Below are 17,998 nucleotides of genomic sequence, written 5' to 3' on the forward strand. Positions count from 1 at the left end.
GTAAGAGCACAGGTAAGATTACCCTTTCCAAAAATAACGGCTAACTAAGGAATAAATCAAATCTGAAAACACGGATCAGATGATCTTGCTAGATCCTTTTCTAGCCATTTCAGAATTCCTTTATAACACACTGCCTCATATGTAACCACTGTGCTGTTCAAGATAGATGGATACAAACTTGCCAAAATAACCAACATATTCTATCAGACCAGATACGCACATAAAAGACACAGTTGTCCTATCCCATGTAAGGAAAAGAAAGTTATTTGCCTTCAGATAACCCACTCCCTAAATAAGGATAAAGGATAAAAACTCACAAAGAGTATAACTTCTGCATTAACCCAGCTTAGCTTTCTGGAAGATTACTTATCATATAAAAAGGCATTAACAGTAAGAGACACAGAAAAAGGCACCTTAAAACGACCAGAACACAAATTGTTGATTGTACCTGTTGCATCTTCTTGTATTCTCCAACCCTGGCATAGGCCATGAAGAGATGAGAGTGATACTCTTCACTGTTGGGAACCTTCTTTACAGCTGCCTCATAAAGTTTAGTTACCAGTTCCGCTAAACCAAAACCAGATGCTTGAGTTAAGACAAATTTGGGAACAATTTTAAAGCACAGCTACCTAAAGATAGCATCAGTGATACTCTGAACAGTAATCTAATTACACTGATCAACCACAGAAACGCTACTCTCTCCCCCAAGACCCCAAGCACTACAAACATTGGGCAAAGGGGGAAAGTGCTTACAAAATCCAAACCAACCACCCTCAAAATAGAGTTAACAGCAACGACTGAACTGCTCAGAAGCACTTAAGTCTTTTTCTTAAGGTGACTTCATCTATTTTTGAGCATTAAACTGAACGAAGATTTCTACTCTTGGCAGAATGACTGCTCCACACAAATTAGGTACCAAAACACAGAACGTTTTCAGAGCTTAATATCAAATTAGTTACTCTTATTGCAGGTTTACTTATGTTAGTCATATCCTGTTCTTTCCCAGTTGCCTATTTTACTACTCTTAACAAGTAAAGTACTTCACACTATACTTTTCAGTACTAGGTCTATCATGACTAAACACTTATGATATTATAATATGCAAAACTTTCTTACATTTTCACCCTTCCAGATTTTTTTCCTTACACATACAATCATATCCCAGTGTAGTATTAAAAAACTAAACGTAATTTGTCTTTCACATAGCTTACATATCCTCAGCACATGTACATAAAACATCTAATTATGTACATAAAACACCTAATTGCAATTTTCTCCCAGGACCAAAAGTGGAAGTGCCCAACACCCACTATTTCCTTTCTGAGTTATAAATCCAAAAGTTAGAAACCTGAGCTTAATGCTTATGCAAGTTGTTGGACACTTTAATGCTTAATGGTTATCCAAAGCCTTTGGACATTTTCAGGGGTTTGTTTATGTTGAAGTCACACACACACATTTAAGAAATGATGCTTTAACTCCACATATACATACACACACATAAAAAAATAAACTGGGAGCTATTGTTATATTGCAGATCGATACCAGATATCTATTTCTACAAAAGTTGTTTCACCCCATTGTCGTTGCTCCAGCAATTCAACAGTAAACGTTGCTACCACCACCAGGTGCCACAAGAAGCTGCCAGAAACAACAACTGTTTAGAGCTGTAGATAAGCAGCATGTAAGGTCTGGCTTTTTTCAGCAAAGTGTCCGCAATTTTACTCCATCACTCAAACATTCACGACTTGGGATTTTTAAAATACCGTGTCACCGCAAGGAACTGTACTGAAAAGGCTGATGTGGTCGAAGTGAGAGGCCAGGATTTCCTTTCTGTTTGTCACACAGCTTCTTGGGGCCTGAAGCTCCTGGCTACAGCCTCATGGCATTAAGCACACCCCAAACCACAGACCATGCAAGGAGCCATCTCTGCCACACACACCGACAATAAATTCCACATTTCCCATGAAACTGGGTCACATAAAAATCATAATTCTTTATATTCTTCCAGAAGTGTAAGAGAGGCAAAGGAAAAAAGCTTACGTCTATGCATTTCCCGGTAAAGTATAGTTAGTGCTTGCAAGGAATTATCATCCGTGGGTTCAAGTGCTGCTACTTCTTGTGCCAGAGCGTACGCTTCATCTTGCTTGCCCGTTCTCTGCAAGCCAATTGCCTTTAGAACCTGTTGACGCAACACAGAGGCAACTGTTTGTTAGAAACACAGTCGGCAGTTACCAGTGAAAATCCTCTCATTCCTGGTGACGAGAAGGTTTGCCCAACCACCTCATTACTTCTACAGAACTCAGGTTTTATTAAGCTTCTAATCCGTATGGCAGTAGAGGAAAATTTCCCAATGCAAGTTGCGCCAAATAGCGTGGCTTTGCGTTTCTTAACAAATACGCAGGACACTCAGACATCTGCTCCCACTCAGCTGTCCCTACCTGCAGGCAGAAAACTGACCAGTCCTGCCAATTTTCACTTTTTTCTTTCAGTAAGTGGCCAGAGAGAAATGCCATAAATGAGATTCAGGTCAATAACACACTCTTCAGCTTGGGAAGCTTTCAAAACACAGAAGTGGTATGAACTGTAGAGTAAAATCCATGGGGAAAAGAGAAAAATAGACAGTAATATGTTCAGAAACAGAACTCCCTTCCCTCGCACAGGGGCACAGCAAGGAGGGCAGCAAACAAGAGGCAGAAGAGAAAACGCCTCCAAAATCACCTTGTTACGTTTGACTAAGGACTACACTGCCCAAATAAGTGTTTTGGTCCAAACTACAACAGATAGATTTCTCAACCTGAGGTCTAAAAAGAGGCACGTTTAAGGCACAGCCCATGTGCCCAGGTGGCTTGCAGTGGTTCCGACACAGCCCACCACCATTAGCTCAGGTGTAACCAGTTACACTTGAGTCATCAGAAGCACCTCACCAAGAGGATCTGTGCAAGTTTTCAGGCAAACACGGTACCACACGAATTAGAACAGGCCAAGATGTTCCAGAGGGGTCAAAACCATGGCAGCCTCTGGAGGATCACGGACACTGCTGGAAGGGCACAGCAAATCGCTCCGAGGCACGCTCACCAAACGAGGTCGGCGCACCGCGGTCACGCTTACCTTTGCACAGTGAAGATCCTTGTGTTTTTTGAGCAGCTTATCCGCTTGCTGGATTGCCATTTTGTTATTGCCATTATCGAGATAATCTGCACAAGAACAACGTATATAAGATTAAACCAGAACACAAGACCATTCCGGAAAGCTACCTCGAATTTTACTGTGGTGTATGTGCTGTTAGGCCAGTAGTGGAAACCGCATTTTCCTTGTACAATTACCACTAAGCCACACGTTCAGGAAACGTGTCATTTTGTAGATGAAGTATTCACCTCGCTGTACGAGTTTTAGTCATTCAAACAAACAAGCTTTTGTAATTACTCCACACAGATCATTACGGCAACAAAGGAGACAAATAATAGAGCGGGTTCTGCAGCAACAGCTCTTTCCTAGCAATGGAGCTTAGGCTCTTTGCTTCACTACAAGCAGAAATTAATTTGGTGTGCCTCTGGGAGACTCCCAGTGACTTTCAACAGGCAGCAGGTTAGAAACCAAGCACTTACAATCTATCCAAGCATTAAGTCAGAACACCTACTTGTCCACACGATCCATACTTCAGGCAGAGCAAATTGGTTCCTAACAGAGTAGAGTATCACTATGCTCTCACCAGCCTGGTTTGAAAGACAAAAAATCCTAGGGGGATATCCCACTATCTAGTAAAACTCCCGCTGTAGAAAAGCCCTGTCACAAGACCATTCTGTGCTTTTTTTTCAGCTTGGTATTACAATTTCCAGCTTCACTTACAGCGCATCACCATGTTACTAGACAACTAGAAACGAATAATTAATTTAGATTAGAACACAACCTCTGTATGTTTCTCCTCCCTCAAAAATTAACATTTACTAACTAAAACCTGGCAGAAAAGCTTAGCTGCACCCAACGTGCCAATGGGGATGGGGCTGCTCACGCCGCCCTGGCCTCCGCACTACCAAACTGCGACCAGAGCTAATGTCAGTTAATTGAAATTACATTACACATCTTTTTCTCGTCAGGACTGCAGTTCTCATTACGAGAGAGAACCCTCTTACCAAGTAGAAGCGACCTTTAGCAATTCCTTGGTATATAGTACAAAGCGTGCATCTATACTAACGAGATTTATATTCGGCAGCTTTAACATTTGCTTCCCTGGCCAAGTAAGTGCTTTAGATTTAAAGCAGAGCTAATTGGGCTCCTGAGACCATACAGAGAAAACCTCCTATAAGGCAGCCTGCCCACACTAACCAAAACAAAACGCTGCTGCGTAAAATCTCATTTGAAACCGTAACACATTGTCTCTAGGTGGGTTAGATGGCCATTTTCACTTAGGAGAACCAGTGCATCACCTTTAACATTAAAACTTGAGCGGGGATTTCTCAGTGAAGAGGTTTGAAAACAGTGGAACAGAACATCCCAGTGCATACACCAGCAGAGACTTCTTGATTTAAGGATCTGTGTTGTACAGTTCACTAACACACAAATTATCCGCCATGCTGCACTGCTTGTCTTGGATGGTTTAACAACTGTGCCGATAAGATCTCCACTTCAGGTCTCCTAAAGTAAATCAAATAAACCACAAACCTCTCTAAACTGCAGCAGAATAAAAAGAGTGTATTTTGCTAACAACAAGTAAGTTTGCTGGAAGCCAAAGTAGCTGGCAACTTCGAAAGGAATTCAAGCTAAAGGAAAATAAACTTAAGCCTACACGAGTTGCAAGTCTGTAGGTGGAGATGTTCAGTGGCTGGAAATGCAACCTGTGAACCTTCAGGTGAAGGGAGAACAAATCAAGATGAAAGATAAATGTAGCTGTCAAGGAATCCTGAATAACCCAGGCGCAAGGTGCAAACTGAAAAGCACTCTTTTAAGTCAAGAATCAGACCTTCAACCTTGTGCTGCACATCTCCTGTTTATGACTTTTGTGAGGTTGGGTATTCACCTCTTTAAGGATGTACGCTTTACATCGGGTCCTGCAGCACCAAAGCCGGAATTCAAATCTTACACTGCAGATAATTCTTGCTGGAACTAGCAGAAAGCATTTTTAAAGCTCTCTCCCCAACAGACATACTCTCTGAAATGAATACAGTGAAATGTATCTCAACATCATCTGCTTTAATATCAGCTGAAATTACCAAGCTTTTTCTTTTAAGAACGCTTAAGGTGTTACACAGGTTATAACACAAATAATTGCACATTAATAAAAACAGCAAGCACAGTATGTTCAGAAAACTACAGAAAAAACCCTTAAAACCTGTCATATAAAGACAAACTGCCCAGCTGCGTTCATAACTATGCAACGAGCTTTAAGACAGCTGTGTGTTCACACTTTGAATCAAACGAAACGGTCTTCCTCGTTCACTGGAACCCACCACGAAAGCAAGTCTACACCGCGCCGTCCTCGCCGCCCCAGCGGCAAAGGACGATCCCAAAGCACGTTCATCCCCAAAGCACGTTCATCCCCAAAGCACGTTCATCCCCAAAGGAGGGCAACTCTCCGTATGTCCGCGGGGAGAGATGATCTTCTCGTTTTGAAAAAGTTGAGAACGTTTTCCAAAAATCTCTATCTAATCTTCAACTTTAGGAAGGAAACGATACCGTAGCCTGGGGAAGTGTTTTTCTTTTTCTCGATATTTGCATAAACAGAGACAAGCTTGTCTACCATCTCTTAAGCAATCCCAACTGCACGTAATTGGAAATATTCGGGGACGGCTTAATACGGGAGGTTTCTTCACAAGAACATCTCCTCCTAATAACTGCACTCCCGTCTCCCAATTAATTTTCCTAACGCCGTAATTGGTCTGTGCCACACCACCTCAACACATAACGTTACGGTTTCCGCGACTGCTCTCGTTCCTTTCATGAATTCACCAATTTTTACCTTCTCCGCAGCAGCAAACAAACGCCGGCCAAAGCGACCTCGACCGAGAGAAGGAGGTACAGACCCCCCCCCCCCCACCCCGGAGCGCGGTACGGCCGCAGCGGGCAGCGGCTCCACGCCGGCTCCGGGACGCGGGCGAGGGGCTGCGGAGCGCGGCGACCCCCGGGCCGGCGGCGGGGGGAGCTGGGGGGAAAGCGCCGCGGCGGGAGCGCAGCCCGGGGCCCCTTCGGCGCCGCCAAACTCCCGCTGCCAGCCCCGGGCGGGCGGCGCGGGGGAAACCGCGGCCGGACTCCGCCGGGCTCCGCGCAGAAACACACACCGCGGGCTCACCGGCGCCCGCCGGAGGCCGAGAGTTTCCCCCGGGGTGGGGGGGGGGGGGGGCGGCCGAGGCAGGGGCCGCGTTCCCCCTCGCCCCCGGAGCGCGCTGCCCCGGTGCTCGCCCGCCGCGCGGGGCTCCGGCGCCGCCGGGGATGAGGCGGGAGAGGCGGGCGGGCGCTTTGCCGGGCCGGGCCGCCCGGCGGGCCCCTCCGCGCCGTCCCCAGGCGCCGCCGGGCGGGTCGGGGCAATACCGCGAGGCCGTGGCGGCGGGGCGGCCCGCGGGGCCGGGGGAACGCGAGGTCCGTACCGTAGATGGGCCGCAGGCGCCGGTCGTTGGGGTCCTGCACATGGCCCCGCGCCGCCATGATGAGAGCGCAGAACCGCAGTGCGCAGCCGCCGACCGCGCCGCCCCGGGGGCGGGGGTGAAGGCGCCGGTAGCGGGCGCGGGGCGGGGCCGGCGCCGCCGTCGGGCTCCAGAGCCGCCGGGGCGCGGGGCCGGGGTCTGTCGTGCTCGGCGCCGAGTGGAACCCCCCGCCCGCAGCGCCGAGGGGTCTCGTCCGCCCCCTCCTTCCGCCCCCCGCGCTCTCCCCGCGCTGAGGGGACGGGGCGGCCGCCGGCGCGGCCCCGGGCCCCCGCGGTGAGGGGCTGCGGGAAAGGGAGGGTCTGTCTTTCAGCGCCCCGGCGAAAACATGGCCATAGCCGCCGTTCCCGAGGCGGAATCCCGGTTCTGCGGCAACTGGTAAGAAACGAAACTGGGTGGCGGGCAGGGGGCGGGGCGGGCGGTGGGGCGGGCAGGGCCGGCGGCTGAGTCAGCGGTGTACAGCCCTGGAAACGCGGGGGTTAATAACCGACGTGCCCTGTTCGGAAGCGTTGGGGTTTTACCCCGTCCAGTGTTAACGTCTTACGAAGTAATTTTTCCAGTTTTGGCTCAGGTTTGTGACTGAACAGGCGGCTGGGCAGAAACCACCGTAATTCAGATAGAAATAAAGGCTGGGTTTTCCGCGAGCTGCGCGGGAAGTGCGTGATCCCAAGTTTTTCCTTAGCAGCCATGTGGCTCAGAGGTGTGAAAACGGACTCGGTAGGCACGTGTTGTGTGTGGCGGCGGTTCCTCGTGCTCAGAAGCTCCGGTGCTGGTAACACATTCATAGTGCCCCATCCCTGGAGGTGTCTCAGGCCAGGCTGGATGGGGCTTTGGGCAACCTGGTGTAGTGGAGGGTGTCCCTGCCCATGGCAGGGGGGTTGGAGTGATGATCTTTGAGGTCCCTTCCAACCCTAACCAGTCTATGGTCTATGATGTAATCACAGAAGTTGCATCTTGAATACAAGCAACTAAAGAAATTAACTTTTTTGCTTCTCAAAGAGCCACTGAAATCCAAACAGTTTCTTGCAACATCAGTCTAGTTTGTTGGCACACAGTGGGTACGGGCAGTTTAGAGGCTGCTGTTGGGCTTCGTTGCTTTGCCAGGCTGTTGGCTGCTTGGGATCCGGCAAGGGGGGAAACGGAGCGGCTGTAGTGTTTTTCCTTTGCGACATGGAAGGCACTAAGCAACAGGTTATAAAGTTAATTTTGGTGGTTTGAAGGCTGATTTCTTGTGTGCAGAGGAGGAAGGATGCATCGGTCTAGAAATGGTGCCACCTGCCTGGGGCAGGAATGAGGACTAAGCTCTGTGTGCCCAAGTTCTTTCTGCACCTTTGGGGTGTGTAAGCCTTGCGTCCTCCTCGAGATAGGAAAATGGGTGGTTTAGAAATGAGGTGAGTTGGGCAATTTTGGCTATGGAGTAGTATGGTTACTGCTATCATTTCTGAACAGATCTGGCCTAACAGGATCTGTTGTGTATTTTTGACCTCTCATAGCCAAATTTATTTTCAGGAAGAAACGTTTATCCCCTCAGATTAGTTTGTTAATGTGAACCTGGTGATAACTTGTTTATGCTGCAAAATTTGTCTTTCACTTAAGGACATAAATCCACCTTGATTTTATCTTAAGGCAGAGTGAAAACTGTGACCTCTGCATGCCATGTATGTGAATATTCCAACTATAAAGGAACATGCAGGCCTGGTGGACTTGCCTTTCTCTTTAGTTACTCAGTTCTCTAAACCCTAAATTCATGGAAAGCTTTCTTAGGAATTTTTTTTAATGAAAAACTACTTGAAATTGTCAGTGTATTTTCTTGGAAGTAACCTCTGTGACTTTCTCCTAGCAAAAAGGATATTCCTGTTGCTAATTTCGTCGTGCACGAAATCCACTGTAGCAGAAACATTGAAGTATGCCGCTTCTGCAGTGAATTAATCGCAAAGTCTGAAATGAAGACCCATATGGAGTCTGAACACCTGCAGGTTAGAAACAAACTTCTCCTCTAAAATTGCTGGCTTCTGTGGCAATCAGTCTAACAAGATCTGTTTATCGTAGGTTACCTGCAAGTGTAGGATGAAGATAGAAAAACGTCTCTTGAAGGATCATGAGGTTGGTGGAAAATACGTTATGAGACATTTGGAAGATTCTCTGTGGTATTTCTAGAGCCCTTTTGTCAGCAAAGACCTGGATTGCAGCCTGTGGTTGATGCATCCTTTTTATTGAACCACGCGCTCCCTCCGACAGAATGTGGTTGGAAACTGCCTTTTCCAGTGGAGTGGAGTGGAGTGTGCTCAGGCCTTCCTATAAAAGGGATATCCGTGATAATCGGTGATTTTGTCCTTGTTAGGGATCAAGATGAAAAATGGTACTCTGTTTCACAAGTTCAGAATATGGTTAACTCGACGTTTCTCGTTCGTTTGACATTATGCATTTGTGACTCTGCTGCAGGCATTGTGTGAGTCGTAATAACTCATTGTGTCCAAACAGACTTTTAAAATAAAAAAACTTAAATGGGACACAGTGGGATTTTCTGAGTTTCTGAATCCAGTTGGCTGCTGTCACAGGCAATCTTGTTATAAATGCCAGTACCTTCCCTTCCTATGGGCTCATTTAGAGACAGCTCTGGAAGTGCCACACAAGCCTGCTTATCGGTGAGGAAAAAAGGATTTTCTTTGAAGATGCGTCCAGTTCAAAACCCTGGAAGTAGTTTATCCTGCATGTTTTTGTGTGGTGCTTTTAGTTTTGTTTATAAAGCAAAATGATAATCTATTATTTTAGTATCTGCAGTTATAACATATATTTCATCTATGTTTAACCCCTTTTGAAGGGCAGCTTGCCTGTCATTCCGTGTAGGGTAGAGGGCACACACAAGCAATTCTTGTTGAGTAGGAAAAGTGCTGTAGGTCTGTTCCCCAGTATAGCACACACTAACATGTGCTGTTGCAGTACTCGGTGAGATGTGATTAGTCCAGGATGTCGAGACCGTATCTAAAAGGTAACTTCAAAAAGCGCTACGTCCGAGAGCTACGGGTTTGAAAATAATGTTCTGAGTATTCGGAGTGCTTCAGCTGGCATGTTTATGACTACACCACTTATACAACGTATTGTTCTTATATTTCTCATGTAGTATCTTGTTTCAGGCTGTTCTTTAGTGTAGCTTTGGATCTGGCCAAAGAAACAATGGACTGCTGAACTCTTGAGCAAACTGAGAACCTCCCTCCGCCTTCACCTCAGTCTTCCATACGTGAAGAATAATCCCTCTTTCTTTTTACAGGCATCAGCATGCCCTCTGCGTCCTGCCCTCTGCCAGTTCTGTGACATCCAGCTCGCTTTTGACAAGCTCCAGGACCATGAAATTTACTGCGGAGCGAGGACTGAGAGATGTGGTGGGTGCGGTCGTAACGTCATGATGAAAGATCTCAAAGAGCACCCTCGAGTCTGTGGGCAAGAAGTGAAACAAGTAAGAGGAAGCAGGACAGTGCCTCGCTTTGAGGATGAGGATGCAGATTTCCACACCCTTCAGGACATCAGAAGCCGACTAAGATCAGGTAACTGTGCTGGGCCTTTGTGGAGAAGGCCCAGGGTGCTCAAAAAGCAGATTTATAGCAGCTGCGTAGGAGACAAAACACTTTAGGACCTTAGCAGAAGAAATGTTCCGGCAGCACAAAGAAATCAAAAGTGAGGTTAGGTGTAGAGAAGCGTGATAATTGGCTTCTAATTCGACATTCGGCAGCTGATCCAAGTATAAGGTTTTGTCATTGGTGTCTGTGAGAATACTGAATAGTGAAAGCTCCAGAGGCACTGCGAGTGGGACACGGAATAGAACTGCAAAGTTGTAAGCCAGCTAAATGAGGGCTGCTGAGGTTCCTGGTGTGCAAACCCAGTCCCCTGCCTGTTGTTTTGTCTCAAAAATGGAATTGGAGTTGTTTGCTCATGGCGAATTCTGTCTGGTTTTGTTTAGCAGCTGCGCTCCTCTCAACTGAAGTAGAAGGGTGGGTAAGATCTGGATGGGAGTTCTGCTACGTCGTGCTGCACGTTTCTGCAGTAACGTCCTGTTTGAGCAGAGCTGAGACTGTTCTAAATGCCTCTGCTCTTTCCAAAGCCTCTAATCTCATACCTCCACGTGCAGAGGTTGTGTCACACTTCAGACATACCCTTTCTAGGAGCTCTTGGCTGAATTTGGGCTCTACTTTATGCTGTGGGACACTCAGGATTTAGCACTGCAAAAATACTGAATGACAGTCTTTGCTGTAGAAGACTGCCCGGTTTGTGGAAGTAACGTCCAGGCTTAGTTAATAAAACTCTCAGATCTGGAGAGCTGTAACTTCTGCTAAGTTCCAAAGAGCGTTCACAAGTAGTATTTTTACACACACGTAATCTTTGTTTAAAATTTTCGTGTGATCAGTACAAATGAAACACCAGAGGGGTTTGAAATAGGCTGTCTCGGGGAAGGAGCACTCAGCCTTTCTTTAGGCATCATCAGTTCAGTCTTGGACCCTGTTTGGGAGCTGTAGTTTTCTTTCCAGTGTAGTTTTCCTACCAGAAAATGGTGTTCTGCTGTACATGTACAATTCCCACTGCTGTCAAACATAATATCATTAAAAGGAATTTGTTTTCCCATCGATATACTGGAGAAACCAGGCTGAGGCATTTCAGCCTTGTAAAGGGATGAGACTACAGTGTATTAATGGGCCCTTGTTCACAGTGTAGGTCACAGAAGGTTCCTCAGTGACTTCGTAAAGCTCCCCCGAGGCTGAAGTTCAAGCTTGTGGAGTAAGAGGAACAACTTTCTTCTTTTTCTCCTTTTTTACTTGTTACAAACGAAAATAGGATGACTGTTTTCCTTCTTCCTCCTGAATTTGATCGAGGTGGCCTTCTAGGCTTTGGAACGCTGGCCTCCATGAGTGGCCACCTGTGTGCAACTCATGGTCGAGTGAGTCTAATGCACAGCAGTGAACTGCTCCTTGCAGGTTTAACATTCCCTCCAATTTCTGATATTTCTCTTTTGAAGAGGGTGAACTGGAGCAGTTGGAGAGAAATGAAAATGCTCGTTCTTCACTTTCTGAAGAGTGGAACGCTGATTTAGACTACGTGTTGGCTCTTAGCCTACAGAATGAGAATAATCCTCACAATAACGCTGCAGCTGGAATTCCCGGTGACTTCTGGGAAAACTACTACACCAAAGAGTCTGTGCCATCTGTCTATCTGAATGAAGCAGACAAGTCAAATGTCTTCCGTGACTCTTTAGTGCCTTTTAGCATGTCAAACCACATAAAAAGTAAGTATGAACCCTGCTGTGGTGGGGTATTTTCCTTAAAGTTTGAGGGAGGGGAGAAGGAAAGAGGATTCTTGGATTGGGAATGTCAAAGATTATCTAGGAGTTTTAAAATGTCAAAATGAGTCTCTGTGAGACTCCTTCTAAATCATTTTTAGGTAATTAATGCATAGGAGATTAGACAATCCAGGAGTACCATTCTTCCTTCCTTTCTTAAATTTTATCTTCAGCTCCCTTGAAACTTTGCAATATTAGTGTTTCAAATAGTTTATTTCCAAGAGGTATTACTAAAGCAAGACAGCAAGGGGAGAAGAAATAAAAGCTACAATGAATCTCTGACCTTGGTGTGCGGTGAGAGCTTCGTAACAACTGAGCAGGTGACACCTTTCTTTTTGAAGTAAACATGATAGGAAGGGAGGATCTGGGGGAGACCCGAAGTGCCACCTTGTTTTGAAAGGAGAAGTGGTACTAAAGGATTTATTGAAGGCAGGAATAGGCTTTTTTGCCAGACCATGTGGTGTATCTGTGACCTCAAAACATTGTTCTCGCTCTGGGTGACATGAATTTGCTTATGTGAAATGCAGCAAGTGGGACTAGGGTAACTATTTCCTCAGCATTTGCTCTGGTTGCTGTCCTGGGGCACAGAACAGGAGCCTGTTGCTTAGGAATTTTGAAGATAAATTGATCCCACTGCATCAGACTTCCCTATGGTGGAGGCTATGACTGTTCCTTCCTTTGCAGAAGATGAGATCATCATGCTGCCATGTGAATTTTGTGAGGAGCTGTACCCTGCCGAAGATCTGATCCTTCACCAGGTGTAGTACTTTCTTGTGTTGTGTCTAGGGGTTTGCAGGAAAGACTTTTTTTCTGTCACCGTGACCAAACAAGGGTGCAGTCTTCACGCAGTGATACTGTGAGAACTCGAGCCATTTGGTCTTTGCAAAGCATGTTTTTAAAGTCCATCTCATGCTCAACAGGAGAGCTGATTTTTCTGTGTTTCTCGCACAACAGACAGGTTGTAACCCAGCAAGTGCTTTTGCCTCGTTCAGTAAGAGAAGTTCTTCCCCAAATCCACGAGAATACGGCGGTCTGCGTGCTGTTGGGTCCAGAAACTGCAGGTCTCTCTCTTCGTCCCAGCCCCAAGCTGTCCAGGCAGGAGGAAACATCGTGATTCCGTGTGAATTTTGTGGCATCCAACTGGAAGAGGAGATCGTCTTTCATCATCAGGTACTAAACAGAACTTGATCTGTTGTATCACGTCCAGTTGCTCAAAATCTTTGCCAAGTCCTGCGGCCTCTTGTTGTGGCACGTTTTAGGAATTCAGGTCACTGTCCCTTGTGTCAGACCTTGCTAAACAAAGCCTCTCGTGTCCCCGCCAAAACGCTGTGGTAGGCTAAGGCTCTTCCTGAAAGACAACAATTATTTGAAAGCTCTTCTCACGAAAACTGAACAAACGCCCTGAAATTGCGCAATATTAATGTTTGACTTGAACATAAAAGTCGTGTTGAAAGCAGGACGTGTGAATCACAGCCAGGGTGGGAGAGGAGCACAGGTAGGACCTGTGTAGGTAGGGAAGGGAGTAGACAACTCGGACTGCAAATCTGGGAGATGGAGGAATGTCTCAGAGGGCAGATGTGAAGACAGAGAGAAAGAGTAAGACTGTGACTATATCGGAAGCTCGGCCTGAGAGAGAAGTGGTGGGTTTGTGAAGTGGTGGGTGCTGTGGAGCTTCCTGGGGTGTTCTGGTTCTTCTGACCATCGCTGCCTGGTGCTTCTGATGAGGAAGGAACACCAGGTCTCGGCACTGCCGAAACCGTCGCTGCTTTTCAAGAGTGCTGCACAGATACCAGCCAGAGTGCTGGGTGCTGCAGTGCTGCTGTGCTCCCAAAGAGCAGATCTGGGGAGTGTTGTGCCCGTGGAAGAGACAATCCTCTGGAAATTATTAAGACAAGTTATGAAAATGTGGAGCTTGCTCGTTTTGTCTCAAGGCTGAAGGAATTGGGAAGTGAACAGTTCTTACAGTCCTACCAAACAAACTGGTGAAGCTGTGTTTTGTTTGTTTGCCTGGGCCTTTCCTCTCCTTGGCAATAGGAAATTCAGAATTAATAGATCTGATAAAATTTCACAGTGTGTCTTTTGCTAAATAGTCATGCTTGACACTAAGAAGTCCCATCCACATCCTATCACAGTTGGCTGTTGGAAGCCTTTTTTTTTTCTCCCTTATCTACCTATTTTGGAAGTGCAGAATGGGAAGCCTGCTTTACCTACCAGCTTCTGCCGTTCTCGGTGAGGTTCGTGTACGATAATCAAGGCTCGTTAAGAATTAGTGATGGGAGCAGAGTTGCCACAGTAGTTTGTTTGCAAACCATGAGAAGGACACTGTGTGTTTAAAGTTTCGCGTTCTAAGTAGTATTCCCGGTGTCTAACAAAGGTAACAGATGTTTTCCTTTCTAGTTCGTGTTTTTTTTTGTGTGTCCTATGGATTTCTGCCTTGTTTTGATGTTCCTTGATGTAATTAACCTGCAGAAAACCCGCTTTAGGAGCAGGATAGCTAACAGGGGCACTTCCGTGGGCAGCATGACTTGGAAATCACTTTTAACTGGATTTGGGTTTTATGACAGCACCGATACCAGATGGATATGAGGAACTGGATCAGAATTCCAGTGACAGTGCTTCAGGGCTGCTTTCCCCGTGCTTGGGACTGGCTTTGCAAGGTCGTTTTTAGGCGTGAGAGGCAGAAGGCTGAATGAGAGAGTGTCTGGTTGTTGGCTGCCCGGCAGGAGGCCCCAGCACGGGTGGGTCTGTCCAGCAGGACTGGCTCATGCTGCCAGTTCCATTTTTGCTCAGGTCCTGTGACAGGTAGGGATTATTCCTAAGCTCTGCGTGAAAGAAAACGGGTGTGTCGATGAGCCAGTGTCCGCCTCGCCCTAAGCACCATTCTCTACTAAGCTGAATCATTCCAAGGGGTGATGCTCTGTGGTGTTTTTACAGGAATAAGTCTGAATAAACACTCAAACGCATGTTTTGCTTCAGCACCACTGTGACCTGCGCCCCGCCAGCCCAGCAGCCAGCTTTCCACCGCAGCAGCTGCTGCCTCCTCAAGCCAACAGAGGGAGAAGAGAAGCACCAGAGCTGGCGCGGAGCCGAGCCGGGCACCGAGGTGTGGGCAGAACACCGACCCGCGCACGCTGCCTTCCGTTTGCAGGAACACCGTGCGTGTTCCAAGCTGAATAGATGTTGCTACCCTGTTCTGTCTCCAAAATCTTAAAATCTTTGATCCTCTCCCATTGCTGTAGTTTTCTGCAAAAAAGATTAAAAGTCAGTGAAACTAGGGATCCTCAAAGATCTGCTATGAAGACAGGCTGAGAGAGTTGCGGGGGGTTCAGCCTGGAGAAGAGAAGGCTCCAGGGTGATCTTATAGCAGCCTTCCAGTACCTAATGGGGCTACAGGAAAGCTGGAGAGGGGCTTTGGACAAGGGCGTGGAGTGACAGGACAAGGGGCAATGGCTTTAGACTGAAAGAGGGGAGATTTCGATGGGATATAAGGAAGAAACTTTTCCCTCTGAGGGTGATGAAACACTGGACCAGGTTGCCCAGAGAAGCTGTGGCTGCCCCATCCCTGGAAGTGTTCAAGGCCAGGCTGGATGGGGCTTTGAGCAACCTGGTGTAGTGGAGGGTGTCCCTGCCCATGGCAGGGGGGTTGGAACTGGATGATCTTTGAGGTCCCTTCCAGCCCGAACCATTCCATGATTCTGTGATCTTAGTTATGAAGCCCTGTGCTACTGGAATGGAAATTAGGTCTGGTTTTGTTATCCGAATAGTCACCAATGCCTCACGCTGCGTTTACTGTCCCTGTTAAGTTCTGTGTTCTGCCCTCGCAGGAGATGTTTCTCCTCAGTGCGCAGAACACTTTGGGCAGCAGAGGCTCAGCCACCCTGCACGAGGGACCAAGCCCCTGAGCAACATGGCAAACGCCAGGAACGCATCGTCGTCCTTGTCAGCGAGAGCCCGGGATGCTCCTGACTCCAGAGGGAAGCCCAGGAAGGTGGCTGGTGGTGAGGGAGGACCAAAGAACAGAGGTGCAAGTGAATCTGCAGGTGGGATGACACCACGTGTGCGACCTGCTCAGAACTTCCGTTCAGAAGCCATCACGTCCAGCTTCTGGAGACCTTCTCCAGCCCGAGGAGGGTAACGCCTTTCTCTTCCATTTCAAGCAGCCAACGGGGTCCTGCCCTGAAGGGTGAGGGGTTGGTGGTGCTGTAGGAGCAGGTTTTGCTCTGCCAAAAGTGGGGGTGCAGCCTTGGGCCTGGCGCCTTCTCATCTCCAGGTGGCAGCAGCCCAACGGCAGCAGCAGTGAGAAATCCACTCCAGCCCTCTGCCTCCTTTCCTCGTGGTGCGGATCCGGATTCCCTCGTGGTTGCCTGGGGCTGAAGGGGTTTCACCCAATTTAATTTGGCTGCTGCTTATCTGAGTTTCCAACAGCAAACGTGGGCGTTTGTATCCGAGTGGCCAAAACAGTCACTGGGAGACAGCGTAGGATAACGCCTCGGTACCCGTCCAGGGCAGCGCTCCCAGCTTAGCTTTTCCCGTTGCTTTTTGAATAGGATCCGGTTCTGCCGCAACAGGAACTGGGTCAGGGTTCAGGAGGAGGATGAAGGGATTCTTCCCAGACTTCCGATGGCTCCCTGGTGGGAAGGAGCCGTGCTTGTTGCCTGCTGCCTCTGAGTGTCTCCCTGTTCTCCTCCTACAGCACCAGCAGCGGAGGAGGAGGAAGGAGCCTCGGGATGGCGGATGCTCCCGTCGGCGTCAGGCGCAGGAACACGCAGGTGAGGCCGCCCGTGCAGCGCAGGCGAGCGGCTGTGGACGGGGACCAGATGCCCGTTCCGCAGCGGGCAGTGCCCAGCTGCCGCCCCTCGCGTTCTGTCGTGGTTTTGCCAGGATGATGAGCTGCTTTGCAGCTGGTCAGCAGGGGCTCTCTGAAAACAGCGGGTTTACTTTTCCTTTTTTTCCCCTTTAGGCAAAAGCCCGGAGCCCAGCATCTGATTGTCCCGAGGAGAAGTGATCCACCGCTCCGTGTGTAGAGTGCAAAACGTGTTTTTTTCTGTCATTATGCACTCAAATATTTATCTGAGCATGAGGAAGTTCCTATATTGCCGTGTCATTGAAGACTTTCTATGAATTTAAATTTTTATAGGCAGTAATAATTTTATATATATATATGTATTTTTAATTTGTGAGTCCGTACTACAGGTTTTTACGTCTGTGATCTCTACTAGCAGCAGCCCGAGACAGCAAATACGCTTCTGCCGTGGGCACCACCCGGGCGACATTTCCACACTTGGTCTTCGTGACACCCGGTGGAAGAATTTTTGACAGCCTGAGCTTCAAGCGCGCGTCCTGCTGCTCTCGCACCGCTTCGTTACTCTGACCACACCAACAGTAGGTGCAAACCAAAATCAAGCTGCCAGCCAGGACTCCACAGGGAAGAGGGGGGCACAGGGGCACAGCCGAGCCCTTTGGATGACAGGCTCCTCAGGTGGCACGCTGGAGATCTGGGCAGCTCAGGGCAGGATCAGGGCTGGCAGCGATGGATTTGGCTCAGCAGTGAGAGCTGAAGGGGGGGAAACGGGGTGGCACGGTGGGTCCTGCAGCCTTTCTGCTGCGGCTGAGCTGGTGGAGGGGTCTGCACCTCGAGTGGCACAGCCGCGGTTGGCATCAGAAATGCCCAGGGCATAGAAAAGGGGAGTGGTGTCACCAGGGGATAAGCTCTAAGCTTTTTAATGCTGTATTAGTCCACACTTTTTAAATTACTTGCAATAAACTTTATGTAATGATTAATGCAGTAAAATCTATTCCATGAAGCGACGTGGGACCACAGACACCATCTGGGGGTCAGTCTGTCACCCCACACCTGGCGATGGCCAGTTCAGAATCGGGGCTTTGCTCACTGGTGTTCCTGCGTTACTGCCTGCACTGGGGCTTTGTTAATTTGCTTAATGAAAGCGGTTCCACCCCTTGTGCTTTGGCAGCACACTAGGGAATTGGCAGCACAAAGGCTGGAGCAGGTCTTGGATACTGACCATGGGCATCAGCCTAA

The 17,998-nt window shown here is 48.0% G+C and overlaps 2 protein-coding genes across 2 annotated transcripts in view; one reads left to right on the plus strand and one right to left on the minus strand.

Moving 5' to 3' along the window:
- The window catches only part of NAA25 (N-alpha-acetyltransferase 25, NatB auxiliary subunit), a 30,684-nt gene extending 24,044 nt beyond the window's left edge, over positions 1-6,640 (minus strand). The window contains exons 1-4 of the mRNA XM_086623291.1: positions 6,579-6,640; positions 3,109-3,194; positions 2,041-2,179; positions 449-567 (exon numbers count right to left, since the gene is read on the minus strand). Of these exons, the coding sequence (XP_086479417.1) occupies positions 449-567; positions 2,041-2,179; positions 3,109-3,194; positions 6,579-6,636 (402 nt within the window). The 5' untranslated portion in view covers positions 6,637-6,640. The remainder of the gene's footprint in view (positions 1-448; positions 568-2,040; positions 2,180-3,108; positions 3,195-6,578) is intronic.
- A 286-nt stretch (positions 6,641-6,926) lies between these two features.
- TRAFD1 (TRAF-type zinc finger domain containing 1) lies at positions 6,927-16,996 on the plus strand. Its single transcript, XM_086623224.1, has 11 exons — positions 6,927-7,010; positions 8,473-8,608; positions 8,682-8,735; positions 9,901-10,174; positions 11,638-11,904; positions 12,643-12,716; positions 12,913-13,128; positions 14,935-15,061; positions 15,783-16,089; positions 16,652-16,727; positions 16,919-16,996. Exons 1-11 carry the CDS (start codon positions 6,961-6,963, stop codon positions 16,961-16,963), a joined length of 1,626 nt encoding a protein of 541 aa, XP_086479350.1. The 5' UTR covers positions 6,927-6,960; the 3' UTR covers positions 16,964-16,996.
- Positions 16,997-17,998: the final 1,002 nt, after the last annotated feature.

Source organism: Tauraco erythrolophus, chromosome 19 (genome assembly GCF_009769465.1).
Source record: "Tauraco erythrolophus isolate bTauEry1 chromosome 19, bTauEry1.pri, whole genome shotgun sequence".
NCBI classification, from domain to species: Eukaryota; Metazoa; Chordata; class Aves; order Musophagiformes; family Musophagidae; genus Tauraco; species Tauraco erythrolophus.

Bases quoted from the DNA above. Each gene is read 5' to 3' on its own strand.
- TRAFD1 (XM_086623224.1), top strand. From the start codon at position 6,961: ATGGCCATAGCCGCCGTTCCCGAGGCGGAATCCCGGTTCTGCGGCAAC. The intron at 8,736-9,900 runs GTTGGTGGAAAA...TTCTTTTTACAG, and splicing joins GTCTCTTGAAGGATCATGAG to GCATCAGCATGCCCTCTGCG. The intron at 16,728-16,918 runs GTGAGGCCGCCC...TTTCCCCTTTAG, and splicing joins TCAGGCGCAGGAACACGCAG to GCAAAAGCCCGGAGCCCAGC.